We start from the raw sequence: 16,268 nt of genomic DNA, 5'->3' as shown, positions 1-16,268 counted from the left end.
TTTTTTTTTTTTTTTTTTTTTTTTTTTTTTTTTGCACTATGTGGGCCTCTCACTGCTGTGGCCTCTCCCGCTGTGGAGCACAGGCTCCAGATGCGCAGGCCCAGCCGCTCCGCGGCATGTGGGATCTTCCCGTACCGGGGCATGAACCCGTGTCCCCTGCATCGGCAGGCGGACTCCCAACCACTGTGCCACCAGGGAAGCCCTTCTGCCTATTTTTTGATTGGGCTGTTTCGTTTTTTGTTGAGTTGTATGAGCTGTTTGTACATTTTGGAGATTAAGCCCTTGTTGGTTGCATCATTTGCAAATATTTCTCCCATTCCGTGGGTTGTCTCTTTGTTCTGTTTATGGTTTCCTTTGCTATGCAAAAGCTTATAAGTTTGATTAGGTTCCATTTGCTTATTTTTGCTTTTATTTCTATTGCTTTAGGAGACTGACCTAAGAAAACCTTGGTACAATTTATGTCAGAGAATGTTTTGCCTATGTTCTCTTCTAAGAGTTTTATGATGTCATGTCCTATGTTTAAGTCTTTAAGCCATTTAGAGTTTATTTTTGTGTATGGTATTAAGGTGTGTTCTAACTTCATTGATTTACATGCAGCTGTCCAGTCAGTTCATTCCTTGATGGACATTTGGGTGGTTTCCATCTTTTGGCTATTGTGAATAATGCTTCTATGAACAGTGGTATACAAATAACTATTTGAGCTCCTGGCTTGGATTCTCTTACGTATATGCCCTGAAGTGGAATTGCTGGATCATATAGTGATTCTATGTTTAATTTTTTTGCAGTCACTTCCCATTCCAAACTCAACCCTAGGCAACCACTTGCATAGTATCTTCAAGGTTCATCCATGTTATAGCATTAACCTTAATATAAATGCAAGCATGCAATTTGTGGTCTTTTGTGGCTGGTATCACTTAGCATAAAGATTTATCCATGTTACGGAGTGTATCAATACTTTGTCCCTTTTTATGGCTGAATAGTATTCCATTTTATGGACATACCATATCTAGTTGATGAATATTTAGATTATTTCCACTTTGGGTTTATTATCAATATTGCCACTGTGGACATTCAAGTCTTTGTGTAGACATATGTTTTCATTTATTGTGGGTTGTTATCTAGGGATGGGATTGCTGGATATTAAGATAAATTTATGTTTAACTCTTTAAGAAACTGCTAAACTGTTTTCCACAGTAGCTATACTATTTATTTCTTTTCTTTTTTTTAAATTGAAATATAGTTGATGTACAATATTATGTTAGTTTCAGGTGTCCTACATAATGATTTGACATCTGCATACATTATGAAATAATGATAAGTCTAGTAATCATCTGTCTCATACAAAGTTATAATATTATTGATCATATTCTTTATGCTGTATGTTACATCCCCATGACTTATTTATTATATAACTGGAGGTTTGTACCTCTTAATGCCCTTCACCTATTTTGTCCACCATCCCTCCTTTCTGGCAACCACCCATTTGTTCTCTGCATCTATGAGTCTGTCTTTATAGATTCTTCCTTTTGTAATTTTTGTATTTCTAGCTGTGGTTTCTTCTTTTCTGCTTATATAAATCCCTTTAACATTTCTTGTAAAGCCAGTTTACTGGTGCTGAACTCTCAGCTTTGGCTTGTCTGAAAAACTCTTTATCTCTCCTTCCTGGGTAGAGTATTCTTGGTTGTAGGTTTTTTCCTTTCCTCACACTGAACATACTGTGCTGTTCCCTTCTGACCCGCAAAGTTTCTGCTGAGAAGTCAGCTGACAGTGTTATGAGTTCCTTTGTACATCACTAGTTGTTTTTCCCTCACTGCTTTTAAGATTCTCTCTTAACCTTTAATTTTTTGCCATTTTTAAATTACAATGTGTCTTGGTGTGGACCTCTTTGGGTTCATCTTGTTTGGGACTCTCTGTGCTTCCTGGACCTGGATGTGTTTCCTTTCCTAGGTTAGGGAAGTTTTCAACTATTATTTCTTCAAATAAATTCTCTGCCCCTTTCTCTCTCTCTTCTCAATTTCTGAGACCTCTATAATGTGGATGTTAGTACTCTTGATGTTGTCCCAAAGGTCTCAAACTATCCTGATTTAAAAATCTTTTCTTCTTTTTTCTGTTCAGCTTGGGTGATTTATACTACTCAGTTTTACTTTTTTACATATACATGAAATATACATGTTAACAAATTCCCAGTATACAATATAGTATTATTAACTACAGTCATCATGTTGTACTTTAGATTTCTTCATTTATTCATCCCTACATAACCGCAACTTTGCAACCTTTTGACCAGCGTCTCCCCACTTCTCCCACTTCCTTACCCCCATAACCACCCTTCTTCTACTCTCTGCTTCTGTGTAACTTTTTGTAGGTAAAACGTATGTGGGACTTCCCTGGTGGTCCGGTGGTTAGGACTCTGCACTTCCACTGCAGGGGGCGCAGGTCCAATCCCTGGTCAGGGAACTAAGATGCTGCATGCCAGGCAGTGTGGCCAAAAAAAAAAGATTAAAAAAAACATATAAACGAGGTCATGAAGTATTTTTCTTTCTTTGTCTGGCTTATTTCACCCAGCATACTGTCCTGCAGGTCCATTCATGTTGTTGCAAATGGCAGCATCTCCTTTTCAAAGGCTGAGTAATATTTCGTTGTGTATACCACCATTTCTTTATCCATTCATCCACTGATGGACACAGGTTGTTTTCATATCTTGGCTCTTGTAAATAATGCTACAATAAACATGGGAGCACAGCTATCTCTTTGAGGTACTGATTTCATTTCCTTTGGGTATATACCCAGAAGAGGGATTGCTGGGTTATACGGTAGTCCTATTTTTAATTTTTTGAGGAACCTCCATAACATTTTTTTTTTTTTTTTTTTTGCAGTGTGTGGGCCTCTCACCGTTATGGCCTCTTCCGTTTCGGGGCACAGGCTCTGGACGCGAAGGCTCAGCAGCCACGACTCACAGGCCCAGCCGTTCCGTGGCATGTGAGATCTTCCCGGACCGGGGCACGAACCCTTGTCCCCTGCATCGGCAGGCAGACTCTCAACCACTGCGCCACCAGGGAAGCCCCATAACATTTTCTATGATGGCTTAACCAATTTACATTCCCACCAACAGTGTACAAAGTCTCCTTTTTTTCCAACATCCTTGCCAACACTTATCTTTTTGATAATGGTCATGAGGTAATATTTCATTGTGCTTTTGATTTGCATTTCCCTGATGATTAATGATAGTGAATACCTTTCATATACTTGTTAGCTATTTGTATATCTTCTTTGGAAAAATGTCCATTCAGGTCCTTTGCTCCTCTCCTCCTTTTTGGTCACACACACAAAGGAAAAAACTAATTTCTGGAAACTCTGGGAAATTTTTTGTCTCCTTCATGGGCTTATGTATTAAGATGTAATTGGTCCTATGACGCTCAGTAAGAAGAGAGAGGAATCTTACTTGAACTTAAGGTTTAAAAAATAAAACTTGTGATTAACTCATAAGAAATCCTACACTTAAAATCCCGTTTGACTGCTTTATAAACAGTTATTTTAATATTTCATATATTTAGAATTATAGCAGTAAAAAGGCATTCCACATACATTTCTCTGAGAACTCAAAGAAAGAATGAGCTTAGCATGCTGGAGACGCCCATTTTAAAATTGGGTTGGTTGGTTTTTTTGCTATTGAGTTGTATGAGTTCCTTATTTATTGTGGGTTTTAACCCCTTTTCTGATATATGTTTGCAAATATTTTCTCCCATTCCTTAGGCTGCATTCTCATTTTGTTGATTATTTCTTTTGCTGTGTGAAGATTTTTAGTTTGATGTAGTCCCTCTTGTTTATTTTTGCTTTTGTTGCCTGAGCTTTTGGTGTCATATCCAAAAAATCATTGCAAATGCCAAGGAGCTTTTTTCCTATATTTCCTTCTAGGAGTTTTATGGTTCAGGTCCTGCATGTAAGTATTTAATTCATTCTGAGTTGATATTTGTGTATGATGCACTATAGTGGTCCAATTTCATTCTTTTCTATTTGGATATCCAATTTTCCCAACACCATTTATTGAGAAGACTATCTTTTGTGTATTCTTGGCACCCTTGTCAAAAATTCATTGACTGTACATGATGGGATTCATTTCTGGTTTCCTCAATTCTGTTCCATTATCTATGTGTTTCTTTTTATGCCAGTACCATACTGCCTTGATTACTGTAGCTTTGTAATATAATTTGAAACCAGGAAGTATGTTGCCTCCAACTCTCCTCTTCTGCGAGATTGCTTTGGCTATTCAGAGTCTTTTGTGGTTTCATACAAATTTTATGATTGTTTTTTCTATTTCTGTGAAAAATGCTATTGGAATTGTATGGTTTTCATTGTACAGATCTTTCACCTCCTTGGTTAAATTTATTCCTAAGTATTTTATTCATTTTGATGCTACTGAGGATAGGATTGTTTTCTTGATTTCCTTTTTGTATAGATCACTGTGTAGAGAAATGCAACTGATTTTTATATGCTGATTTTTGTATCCTGCAACTTTCCTGAATTCATTTATTTGTTCTAACAGTTTATTAATGAGTGTTTAGGGTTTTCTACATATATGATCATGTCATCTGCAAACAGAGATAATTTAACTTTTTCCTTTCATATCAGGATATTTTTTCCTTTCTCTTCTTTTCTTTTCTTTGTCTGATTGCTCTTGCTAGTACTTCCAGTACTATGTTGACTAGAACTTGTGAGAATGGGCATCCTTGCCTTATACTGAATCTTAGAGAAAAACCTTACAGTTTTTCCCCATTGATAATGATGTTAGCTGTGGGATTTTCATAAATGGCCTTTATTGTGTTGAGGAAGTATCTTTTTATACCTATTTTGTTGAGAGTTTTTATCATAAATGGATGTCAAACTTTGTTAAATGCTTTTTCTGCATCTACTGTGATGATGTGTGTTTTTTTTTTTTTTTTTCGGTACATGGGTCTGTTGTGGCCTCTCCCGTCGTGGAGCACAGGCTCTGGACACACAGGCCTAGCAGCCATGGCTCACGGGCCCAGCCGCTCTGCAGCATGTGGGATCCTCCCAGACCGGGGCGCGAACCCGCGTCCCCTGCATCGGCAGGCGGACTCTCAACCACTGCGCCACCAGGGAAGCCCGATGATGTGGTTTTTATCTTTCACTCTATTAACGTGGTGTATCACATTGACTGATTTTCATATGTTAAACTAACAGGTTTGTAATTTTTGATTGGATGTTAGATATGTGAATTTTACCTGTTGGGTACTGGATTTTTTTTTTTTTTTTGTATTATTGAGCTTTGATCTCGGATGCAGTTATTTGGAAACAAGTTGATTCTTTCAGTTCTTGCTTTTAAGGTTTGTTAGGCAGGACTGGAGCAGTGCTCAATCTAGGGCTAATTATTCCCCACTACTGGGGAAACACTCTTCTGTGTACTCTACCTACTACCCAATGAATATTTAGGATTTTTAGCCTTATTATTGGGAACAGGCACTTTTCCTAGCCTTGTGTGAGTACTGGGTACCTCTAATCCTGTCAGGTAATTCTTACCCTAACCTCAAGTATTTTCCTACTATATATGTGCTGATTATTACTCAGCTGAATACTTGAACTGAAGATCTCTGAAATTCTCTCTCTTTGCAGCTCTCTCTTTTCCAGTACTCCATTCAGTGAACTATAGCCACATTGATGTTTCTGGACTCTCAGCTTCATCTTCTCAATTCAGGGAATCAACCAAGCTCAGCCTGGGCCATCCCCCCAAACCCCTGTGCCACAGCCTGGAAACTCCTTCAAGGCAATAATCTGAGGCAATCATTGGCTCATCTCAATGATGGTTTCCCATCTCTCAGGGATCACGATCCTTTGTTTCCTGTCGTCCAATGTCTTGAAAACCATTGCTTAATGTATAATGTCCATTTTTAAATATTTCAAGTAGTAGGTAAATCCAGGCCCTATTACTCCATCTTGGTCAGAAGCAGAAGTCTCACAATACTTTTAAAACATGAACTGACCTACAAGCTTCCCAAAGATTTGCCTATACTTGTAGGTAAAAATCCTCCTCCTCCTCCCTGTCGACCAGCCCACTTCAGATTACTTCTGGAGAGATCAGTCCCTTACAGTAATCTATGTAACACATTATAGCTAACATTGTAATTTCACATATTGAGATAACATGGTTTTCTTTGGGGTAAAAAGGTGACTTGTGTCATATAGGTAGTAAGAAATTCATCTTCACATGAAAAACCCACAGAAAAAAATTTTGGGTCAACCATTTTTTGGATAGATCCAAATCCCATGTAACAACCACCATCTAATCTAGGGCTTTAAAATAAGCACTTCATTTTGAATTTACTCACTGTGGTGGACACTGGTACTGCTTGTCTCTACCAGGCTGATATCATACTGGATCGAACTGGCCCTCTGAAGGTGGCCCTTCCTGACAGTAAAGAGGAAAGAAACACACAAATGGAAAATGGGTAAGTGGAAAACCGGAAAGAAAGTTTAAAGTTGAATATGTGGAGGTACATTTTCCTTTCCACAACTCTCTGAAACTGCCAGAGCTTCCCTCAAACCATGCCCCATTATTTAACAAATCCACCAGGCCAGGTAGGTCATCTGTGGGGACCTCAGATGCTGATGATGCCACTTAGTCTTCCTCCTTTAAGACAGCAGAACTGTTGTATTTTAGTGTAATGTTTTTGTGCTCTTCTTCAAGTGGCTAGCTTTAATTATTAGTTGGGACCCTTATGTGACATGGGGTGGCTTTAGTCAACTATTGAAAAACTCATTTGCACTTTTATAAGGTTTCAGTTCATCAATCTTTTTGGTCATCGAGTCAATTAATATAGGTTCTAATTGTATTCAGGTGTCATGACAGAGTTTTAAAAAACTACTTTTGGGGCTTCCCTCGTGGCACAGTGGTTGAGAGTCCGCCTGCTGATGCAGGGGACACAGGTTCGTGCCCCGGTTCGGGGAGATGCCACGTGCCGCGGAGTGGCTGGGCCCGTGAGCCATGGCCGCTGAGCCTGTGCGTCCGGAGCCTGTGCGCCGCAATGGGAGAGGCCACAACAGTGAGAGGCCTGCGTACCGCAAAAAAAAAAACAAAAACAACTACTTTTAATATTAAACGAGATTTTGGAACGTACACTTCCTTTCAGTTTTTTTCAATAAGTCAGTACCTAAAATATTACCTTACGTTAATAAAAATTAATTCAAAACCACTTTTACCATAGCAAAATGAAAGTGTTTTGTAAAAATATACCGATTCCTCCTCATGAAACACAATTGATTCTAGCCTGGAATTCAGCATTAGTGGGTTATCATTTTGGACCTCATTCAAATATGGCATTACTTACTTATTACCTTTCAAAAGGCCCTCAGCTTAAAGGAATTGCAGAAGTGAGACTGCCTGGTTGCAGCACATATAGTTTTTTAACTTTACAAGACATTTGCAAACTGAATCAAAAGTGTTCAAAACTGTTTCAAACTCTAAAATCTCACATTTTATATTGTTTGGGTTTTTAAAAAAAGTTTTGCCAATCTTATGGGCGAGATAATTGCAGGCTGAATTTGCAGTTTCCTGACTAAGAAGATGGAGCATCTTTTCATGTTTATTTTATGGAATTTTCTTCATCTTTTATAAGTTTTTTTATTTTTCCCATTTGTCTACAGGTTTACTATTTTCTTGATTTGTAGGAGTTCATGATGCATCTATTTTCACATGTTGCAAACATCTTCTCCCACTTTGTAGATAGGCTTTTTTTTTCAATAGTGTCTTTTGATAACTAGAAGTTTAGTCAAATTAATCTGCCATTTGTTTTACAATTTGTACTTCTTGAATCTTGTTACAGAAATCTATCCCTACCCCCAAGGGCACAAAGACATTCTTTAAATGTTCTTCTGAGAGTTTTCATTTTGCATTTCACATTTAGGTCTTTAATCTACCTGTACTGATTTTGAGGTATGCTTTGAGGCAAAAATCCAACTTTACTTTCTTCCATGTGGATAAACAGTAATGCCAAGACTATTTATTGGAAAGTCCATTATTTCCCCACTGCACTGTAAACCATTTCTGTTGTACAGTCGACCTGCTGTATCAGAGGGTTCTGCATTCGTGGATTCAAACAATCTCAAATCGAAAATATTTGAAAAAGAAAAAAGAGAATATAGAAAGCTCCAAAGAGCAAAACTTGAATTTGCCTAATGCTGGCAACTATTTACATAGTATTTATATCATATTTACGACTATTTACCTACCATTTACATTGTATTAGGTGTTCAGAGATGATTTAAAGTATATGGGAGGATATGTGTAGGTTATTTGATCTTTTTAATGTCTGTGGCACCTGAGTTATTATATCTTTATTCATTCCTAATATTATTCATTTGTGCCTTCTCCCCATTTCTTTGAAAGAGATTTGTCAATATTATTCATCTTTTTAAAGAACCAAATTTTGTCTTTGTTGTTCCTCTCTATTACACCTATTGTACATTTTTTATCTTAAACTCCTACTCTTTATTTTTACTTCCTTCTAGTTTCCTGGCATTTATTTTGCTATTCTTTTTCTAACTTAGTGAGATGAATGCTTAGCTTATTTATTTCCAGGCTTTCTTCTTTTCTCATATAAGCATTTAGGGCTATAAGTTTTCCTCTGCTGGTTTATTTGCATCTCTCAGATTTGTTATATAGTATTTTCATTATAGTTCCGGTCAAAATATTTCCCAATTTCCATTGTGAGCTCTTTGATCCATGAATTATACAGACATGTATTTCTTAATTTGCAAATGTGAAGGTCTTTGATAGTTATTCTTGTCCCTGACTTTCCTCTTAATCACACTAAAGACTGAGCACGTGGTATAACATCAAACCTTTGAAATGTGTTGAAAACTGTTTTACTGTCCAGCACAGAATAATATTCATAAATATTCTGTATGAGTTTGTAAACAATTTTGTACTGTGTTCTAGAATAAGTCTAGATCAAATGTGTTAATTACATTGCTAAAATCTTATAAAGTCTTACTGATTTTTATCTCCTTTCTTATAAATTTCTGAGACTCATACATTAAAATTTAACTGTGATGGTGGTTTTGCTTATTTCTCCTTTGTATTTCAAATTTTGATTTATACTTTTTAAGATTTTGCTTATAAGAGCACATACATTTTTAAATTGTTAAATCCTCCTAGTGAACTAAAACTTTTACCATAACATTTATTTTGTCTGATAGTTATATGACCTTTTTACTCCTAATCTTTTTGTATTCTTATCTGGAAGGACTTAGCATCTAGAATTTAGATTTTAAAATGTAGGTGTATTATGACAATCTTTGTTTTTTACCTGGAATCTTTAGTACAATTATATTTAAAATAATTACTGATATATTTAGATTTAAATCTACCATGTTATATCATACTTTCTATTTATCCTTTTTTCTCTATTTTTCTTTATGTTTAATCAATTGATTATTTTTTATTCCTTTTTGTCCTTCCTCTAAGTTGTAAATTATGTGTTTTGATTTTTTTCTTCAACTGTCACCCTAGACATGTTCATTCCTAATATATCAAGGTCTCACATTAACCTATATATTATCCTCCTCCCATTTAAAAACCTTTAGTATATGTTAATTACAATCCTTTCAACTTACTTGCTATCGCCATCATGTGTTTCTTTTTTAAAATTTATTTATTTATTTATTTTTGGCTGCATTGGGTCTTTGTTGCTGCATGTGGGCTTTCTCTACTTGCAGTGAGTGGGGGCTACTCTTTGTCGCAGTGCATGGGCTTCTTTCTCATTGTGGTGGCTTCTCTTGTTGCAGAGCATGGGCTCTACGGAGCACAGGCTTCAGTAGTTGTGGCACGTGAGCTCAGTAGTTGTGGCTAGTGGGCTATAGAGAGTGGGCTCAGTAGTTGTGGTGCACGGGCTTAGTTGCTCCACGGCACGTGAGATCTTCCCAGACCAGGGCTTGAACCAGTGTCCCCTGCATTGGCAGGTGGGTTCTTAATCACTGCGCCACCAGAGAAGTCCTGCCATCATGTGTTTTAATTCCTCTTTTCAAAGACATAGTATAGTACTATTATTAAAATTTATACAATATTTGTTTTGATTCATTCACATAATGACTTTCTCTGATCTTTCTTCTTTCTTGCATCTCAATATATTTCCTTCTGCTTGAAGATATGAGAGGACAAACTCTTACAAGTTTTGCTTATCTAAAAGTATCTTTGGGACTTCCCTGGTGGTCCAATGGTTGAGAATATGCCTTCCAATGCAGGGGACATGGGTTCAATCCCTGGTCCAGGAAGACCCCACATGCCGTGGAGCAACTAAGCCCATGCACCACAACTACTGAGCCTGCGCTCTAGAGCCCGCGAGCCACAACTACTGAGCCCGCGTGCCACAACTACTGAAGCCCATGTGCCCTAGAGCCTGTGTGCTGCAACTACTGAGCCCATGCACCGCAACTACTGAAGCCCACACGCTCTAGGGCCCCCGTGCCGCAACTACTGAAGCCCGTGTGTCTAGAGCCCGTGCTTGGCAACGAGAGAAGCCACCTCAGTGAGAAACCCATGCACCACAACGAAGAGTAGCCCCCACTCACCACAACTAGAGAAAGCCCATGGGCAGCAACAAAGACCCAATGCAGCCAAAAATAAATAAAATTTTAAAAATTAAATAAATAAAAGTATGTTCATTTTACCCTCATTCCTGAAAGATGTTTTCTGTGATATAGAAATTTGGGGTTGATGGTTATTTTCAGTGGATACTGAAAATATGATTGCTTGCTCTGTCTTCTGGTTTTGCTTCTTTCCTACTGAGCAGCCAGCTTTCAGTAAAACTGTTGCATTTTTAAAGATAATCTGTCATTCTTTTGTAACATTTTTGCAATCTTCTCTTTGAGCACCCTACAGTTTTACTGGGCTGTGCCCATAGGTAAACTTATTTTTATCCTGCTTGAAATTTGTTGGACTTCTAGAATCTGTGGTTGACTTTCATCAGTTCTGCAAAGGTCTCAGCCATTACCTTTTCAAATACTGCCTTTGCCCCTTTCTCTCTTCTATCATATATTTCTAGGTACTTTCTCTCCGGTCTCCCTTTTTCTTGACTTCTCTTGACCTCTCTATAACATTTTCCATTTCCTTTCCTCTCAGAATTACCTTCTGGGTAATTTCTTATCTATATCTTTCACTTCATTAAATCTTTTATTGTGTCTAATTTGCTATTAAAAACATATTCTTGGTTAAAAAATTTTATTGAACTAAGACATGTATTGGCTTTTAAAAAATTACAATTATTATATTTTAGGCATTAAGTTCTGTTTTGGTCTTTGTCAAATTTGCTTATTTACAAGCCTCTCATTTATTTCTTGGTATATATTAAATATATGTATTTTATATTACGTATCTGAGTCTTCCAAAAAATAAAGATTTTGAATATCTGATTTTACTATCAGTTGTTTCTGTGGGTTCTAACTCATAGTGCTTCTTTTCTTATATGTTTGGTAACCTTGTTATACTGTGAGATACTTTTTAAGGTAAAGGATGAAAGTGGGTTCTTCAAGAATTAGTTTGCATTTGTTTCTGTCAACCACCTGGGGCACCGCCAGCCTGGATTATTCAACATTCCTAGCTTTTTTTCCCTAGACGTTCAGACTGCATCAGGATGCAAACCAGATAATATTTGTGATTGGAGGTTCCTTTTGTCCTTTCTTGTTCTTATATACAGTTGACCCTTGAACAATGCAGCAGTTAGGGGTGCTGACCACCACCACACAGTTGAAAATCCATATACCTTTTACAGTTGGCCCTCCATATCCATGATTGCACATCCAGGGATTCAACCAACCATGGATTATGTAGTACTGTAGTATTTATTGAAAAAAATTTGCATATATGTGAACCCATGCAGTTCAAACCTGTGTTGTTCAAGGGTCAACTGTACTTTCATTTTTCTTTTATCTATACTTTCTACCACAAAGGTATTGTTTAGCCTGCTCATACTAGCAATATTGCTAAATTCTGGCTCAAGCTTGCAGAGTTACTGTGTTCTAGAAGGTCTCCTCTGAAACTCTGTGTCATTAAGCACCTGTGGGGTACAACATACCATGGCACAGACTCAATGGGTTTGCACAGGAGTTTCATTTTTAGACAATTACAGCAATGTTAAAGCTCTATGGAATAAAAAAAATCCCTCTTAACAATTCCCAGTGGAATGAATATTAGATTTCCTAATAAATCCTTTGGTCATTATGTAGGACATGTATTTCTAGCTCTCTACCTTATAGGCATATGGTAGAATTGCATTTCCTGGTACCCCTTGTAATTAAGTAGGACCATGCAGCTCATTCTGGCCAATGAATCATGGCCAGACAGATCATTTCAACTCAAATATGAAACCCTCTGGCAGAGCAACCCACAGCATTCAGGATGGTGGTTGCTCCATCAGTTTGAGATTTTAAGTGACTATGATTATAAAAGCCGGTCTGCCAAATGATAATAATTATACGCTATGAATGGGAAATAGTCTTATTTTTTAAGCCACTAAACTGTTAGGGTTGATAATTACCTAGCCTATCCTGATTGATATTACAAAAGTATTTATTATCCAATCAATAACACATGAAATGCTATATTTCCAACCTGGCACTAGAGTGATTAATGAGGGAATTAGTCAGTTGTTCTTCTCCTTAGCATATTAGACCAACAAAATATTTAGAGGGATAGAATAAAATAATAAATCATTATTCATTCTTTTTCCAAACATGATTTAAAGTCAAGAGTACACCTAATTCCAAACATGGGTGTTCTGGTTATCTATAACAGTATAACAAATCAACCTGAATTTAGTGGATTAAAACAATTTATGGTTTTCTGTGGGTTGACAGCTGGGCAGTTTTTGCTTGGGATCTCTGTGGTTGCAGTCAACTGGCAGCTAAATGTGGATCAACTAAAGGTTCAATTGAGCTGGATGTCTGAGGTGGCTTATTCAAATGGTGGTAGTTGACACTGGCTGTCGGCTGAGAGATCAGCTGAGGCTGGTTCTCTGTTCTCACAACATGGTAGCTGATTGTGTGAAAGAGCAGTGGAAGTATGAGTGACAGGAGATGGAAGCTGCCAGGCCATTTAAAGGCTATGTCCTTAACTAGAACAGCACCATTTCCACAATATTCTGTGGTCAAAGCAGACTGCCTGCCCAGATTCAAAGATTTAGAGAAATAAACTCTTCCTCTTGATGTAGGAGTGGCAAGGTCACACTGCAGAAGAGCATGTGGGAATGAGAGATATTGTTGTGGCCATCTTTGGGAAATATAATCTGACATAATGAGCTTGTATTTAAATTTTTGTATCTGTAGTAAGATGCTAAAATTATGAGAGATAAAACATATTAGATTGCCTAAATAATATATTTTAGAATAAAATATGTAATACCAATACCACATATTTTAAAAGTACAATCTCCAATTTTTATTTACTCCATGGTGTAAAGTAATTCAGAATTGAGCATTTTATGAAATATAATTTTACATATGTTACTTTTCTTAGAATATAAATTTCTCAAGCCCACTGTATCTCTTTTATGACTACCCTCAGCTCCATTTTCCATTTGCACAAATATCTATGATAGCATACAGTGTGCATTTAATAAAAATTAATAATGAGAGTTATGATACCAGATAACTCCTAAATTTAATAAATTCTATATTCACTTATTTTCACAAAAATTCAGAAAAAGCTGATGACCAAAACTAATGAATGAAAGTAATCTTCAGTGCAAAGCGTTGTTTCATGTGAATAAATTTTCCTTTGGTCTTATGAGTTACTAGTCTTCTCAAATTAATTGCCTGCCAATTCATCTGTCTCTCCAAATTGATTTAAATCTCTATGAAGTTAGGGAACATGTCTATTTTCTTCACTATTATATTCTTTATGCTTATCAGCATAAAGTGTCTAGCACATAGTAGGCACTAAATAAAGAGCTGATCCTAGATATTAACTATGTCTTAAATTTATATTTACAGCGTGTTGCATAAATTGTTTCTTTTCTTTCACAAAATCTATTTTAAATAGACCTAGTCCAAATATTTAGGTGTTTTTGGCAGGATGACTTTAGTGAATGTGGATCTACCTTACTAGTTTAGAAAAGTCAAGGTAAATAATGATGATGACAGTAACAGAGAATAAATAGAGACTGCTTAAGATTCTTTCAAAAATGACTTATTAATTTAATAACAAAAATAAATAAATAATAAAATTTAATAACAGTAACTCTATTAGAGAAATAACTCTAAACAGAAAAACAATCTGGAAAAATAATCTAGAGCTAAAGGGCATATTGATTATTTAGTAGGATAACTACTTTTTGCATTACTTTTTCTTTCCAAAAGCATGTTTTTATTTTGGTTACCTGCAAAGGAAGTAGAGGGCTCCAATGATAAGAGTTCCTAGAAGAACAGCCAATGCCACGAAAGCTGCAAACAGGTCACTTTTAGTTTGGATGCTGGAGCTTGGGAGAAAAACCTCTTCACAACGAGCTCCTGTATAATTTTCAATGCATCTACAGAATAAAATTTTAGATAAAGAACTGCATTCTCTGTTCCATTAACTAGTATAGAAAGCATAAGGTTTCCAGCTGGTATGAAAAAAAAATAAGACTAATTTTCAGATTGTGAACATAGAATAGGCATGCTTTCCTATAATGCTCACAGAGCTACAGTTATAATAAAACAAATTAGCATGTGCAGTCTAATCTTTGCTATCTTCCTTTTCCAGTTTTCAAATTGTTTAGAAATTCCAGAGAAATTATAGAACATTCAGTCCTTTTATCTTTTAGATTTTCAATATGTAATTATCCACACTTAAGTTTATCTGAAATTTATTTTGTTATTTCTGGTATAGATGTGGTTCTAAGTATATTTTTCCTTGACATTGCTAACTAGTTATTCCAACCCCATTTATTAAATAATCATTCCCTTTCCTACTGTTTAACAGTGCCTCCTTTAATGTATGTCAAACTTGTATAAGTAACAGCATTTCTTTATTCTTCAATGATCTATACATCTAATCTTGGGCTTCTACCATATTGCTTCAATACTGTTGCTTTATAATATGCTTTAGTATCCAGTAGTTCTACTCCTTACCTATTACTTTCCTTTTCTAGAGATTTTGTGGTATTTTCATTTGCCAGCCAAATATTTTAAAGCTAATTACTTTCAGCTCTTTAAAACTATGTGACCATAGAGAGAACCATAATCTTTGGTAATATCAGTCAGTTCCTTTTTCCCTGTTAATATGTTCAGAGATTATAAAACTAGAGATTGATATGAACTAATGAGTTTGGCACCAGATCAATTTCATTATTTCATAGTTGCAGTTAAAATAAAGAATAGTATTTTAATATATACTAATGTTTGTTTATAAAGCAACCCATGAAGTTACAGAGTAAACCAGGGGTCCCCAACCTCCAGGCCACGGACCAGTACCGGTCTGCAGCGGGCCAGCAAGCGAAGCTTCATTTGCTGCTCCCCATCGCTCACATTACCGCCTGAACCATCCCCCTTCCCCACCGGCTCCGTGGTAAAACTGTCTTCCACGAAACTGGTCCCTGGTGCCAAAAAGGTTGGGGACCGCTGGAGTAAACTACACTTAGCAATAATTTTGCGTAAAAAAAATGTGTGTGTATATATATTCTTTAAGCTAGTATTACCCAAAATAGAAATATCTGTTCTACTAAATTAATTCTCCTCCTCACCTCTTTCCAGTTTAGGGAGTATTTACAAATGTTATCTTCTTTTCTCCCACCCTAGTCTAACAAGGATGCAGTCCTAGAAAGTTACATGCTGAACTGATTACTAACAAAGCTTGGCAACTAACGCAATAGGCTAATAAAGCAGTATACAAATAAATAAGAGAAAAGAATATCAAGTTATAGCACAAGGGATCAATTTTACTTAAATGAGCATATGCAAGATGTTTTATGAACCTCAAGCCCTACCCATGGTGAGGCAGTGGTGTTATTGGTTACGGCCTCCACTGAGGGGGGAGGGGTGTCAGTTTGAGCAAAGAAGCAGTTTTGATTCTCTCAAACTACTGTAAAGATGGAGTTGAGGAAACATAGAAAGGAAAAGAAAGGACAGAATATGAGTGGCAAACTGAAATGCAAGTAAAATACTTTACAAAACACAATTACCTAACGTCTAAGTAAAAAATACTTATTTTTTCCAAAGATCAAGTCAGTTAAATAAGTATGAGGAGAAAAAAGATTAAATGAAAATAATTTGTTTCTTTC

The 16,268-nt window shown here is 36.4% G+C and overlaps 1 protein-coding gene across 3 annotated transcripts in view; it reads right to left on the bottom strand.

The window, feature by feature from the left end:
• The window catches only part of NRG4 (neuregulin 4), a 127,006-nt gene that overhangs the window by 14,255 nt on the left and 96,483 nt on the right, over positions 1-16,268 (bottom strand). For all 3 annotated transcript variants that reach the window (XM_027123714.1, XM_027123715.1, XM_027123716.1), the window contains 2 exons: positions 14,388-14,537; positions 6,345-6,424 (listed from right to left, as the gene is read on the bottom strand). In XM_027123714.1, the coding sequence (XP_026979515.1) occupies positions 6,345-6,424; positions 14,388-14,537 (230 nt within the window). The remainder of the gene's footprint in view (positions 1-6,344; positions 6,425-14,387; positions 14,538-16,268) is intronic.

Source organism: Aethalodelphis obliquidens, unplaced genomic scaffold (assembly GCF_003676395.1).
Source record: "Aethalodelphis obliquidens isolate GAN/ISIS:26980383/991018 unplaced genomic scaffold, ASM367639v1 scaffold26, whole genome shotgun sequence".
Classification (NCBI taxonomy): Eukaryota; Metazoa; Chordata; class Mammalia; order Artiodactyla; family Delphinidae; genus Aethalodelphis; species Aethalodelphis obliquidens.
The sequence above is the reverse complement of the archived record's forward strand: the minus strand, read 5'-3'. Positions and strand labels throughout refer to the sequence as shown.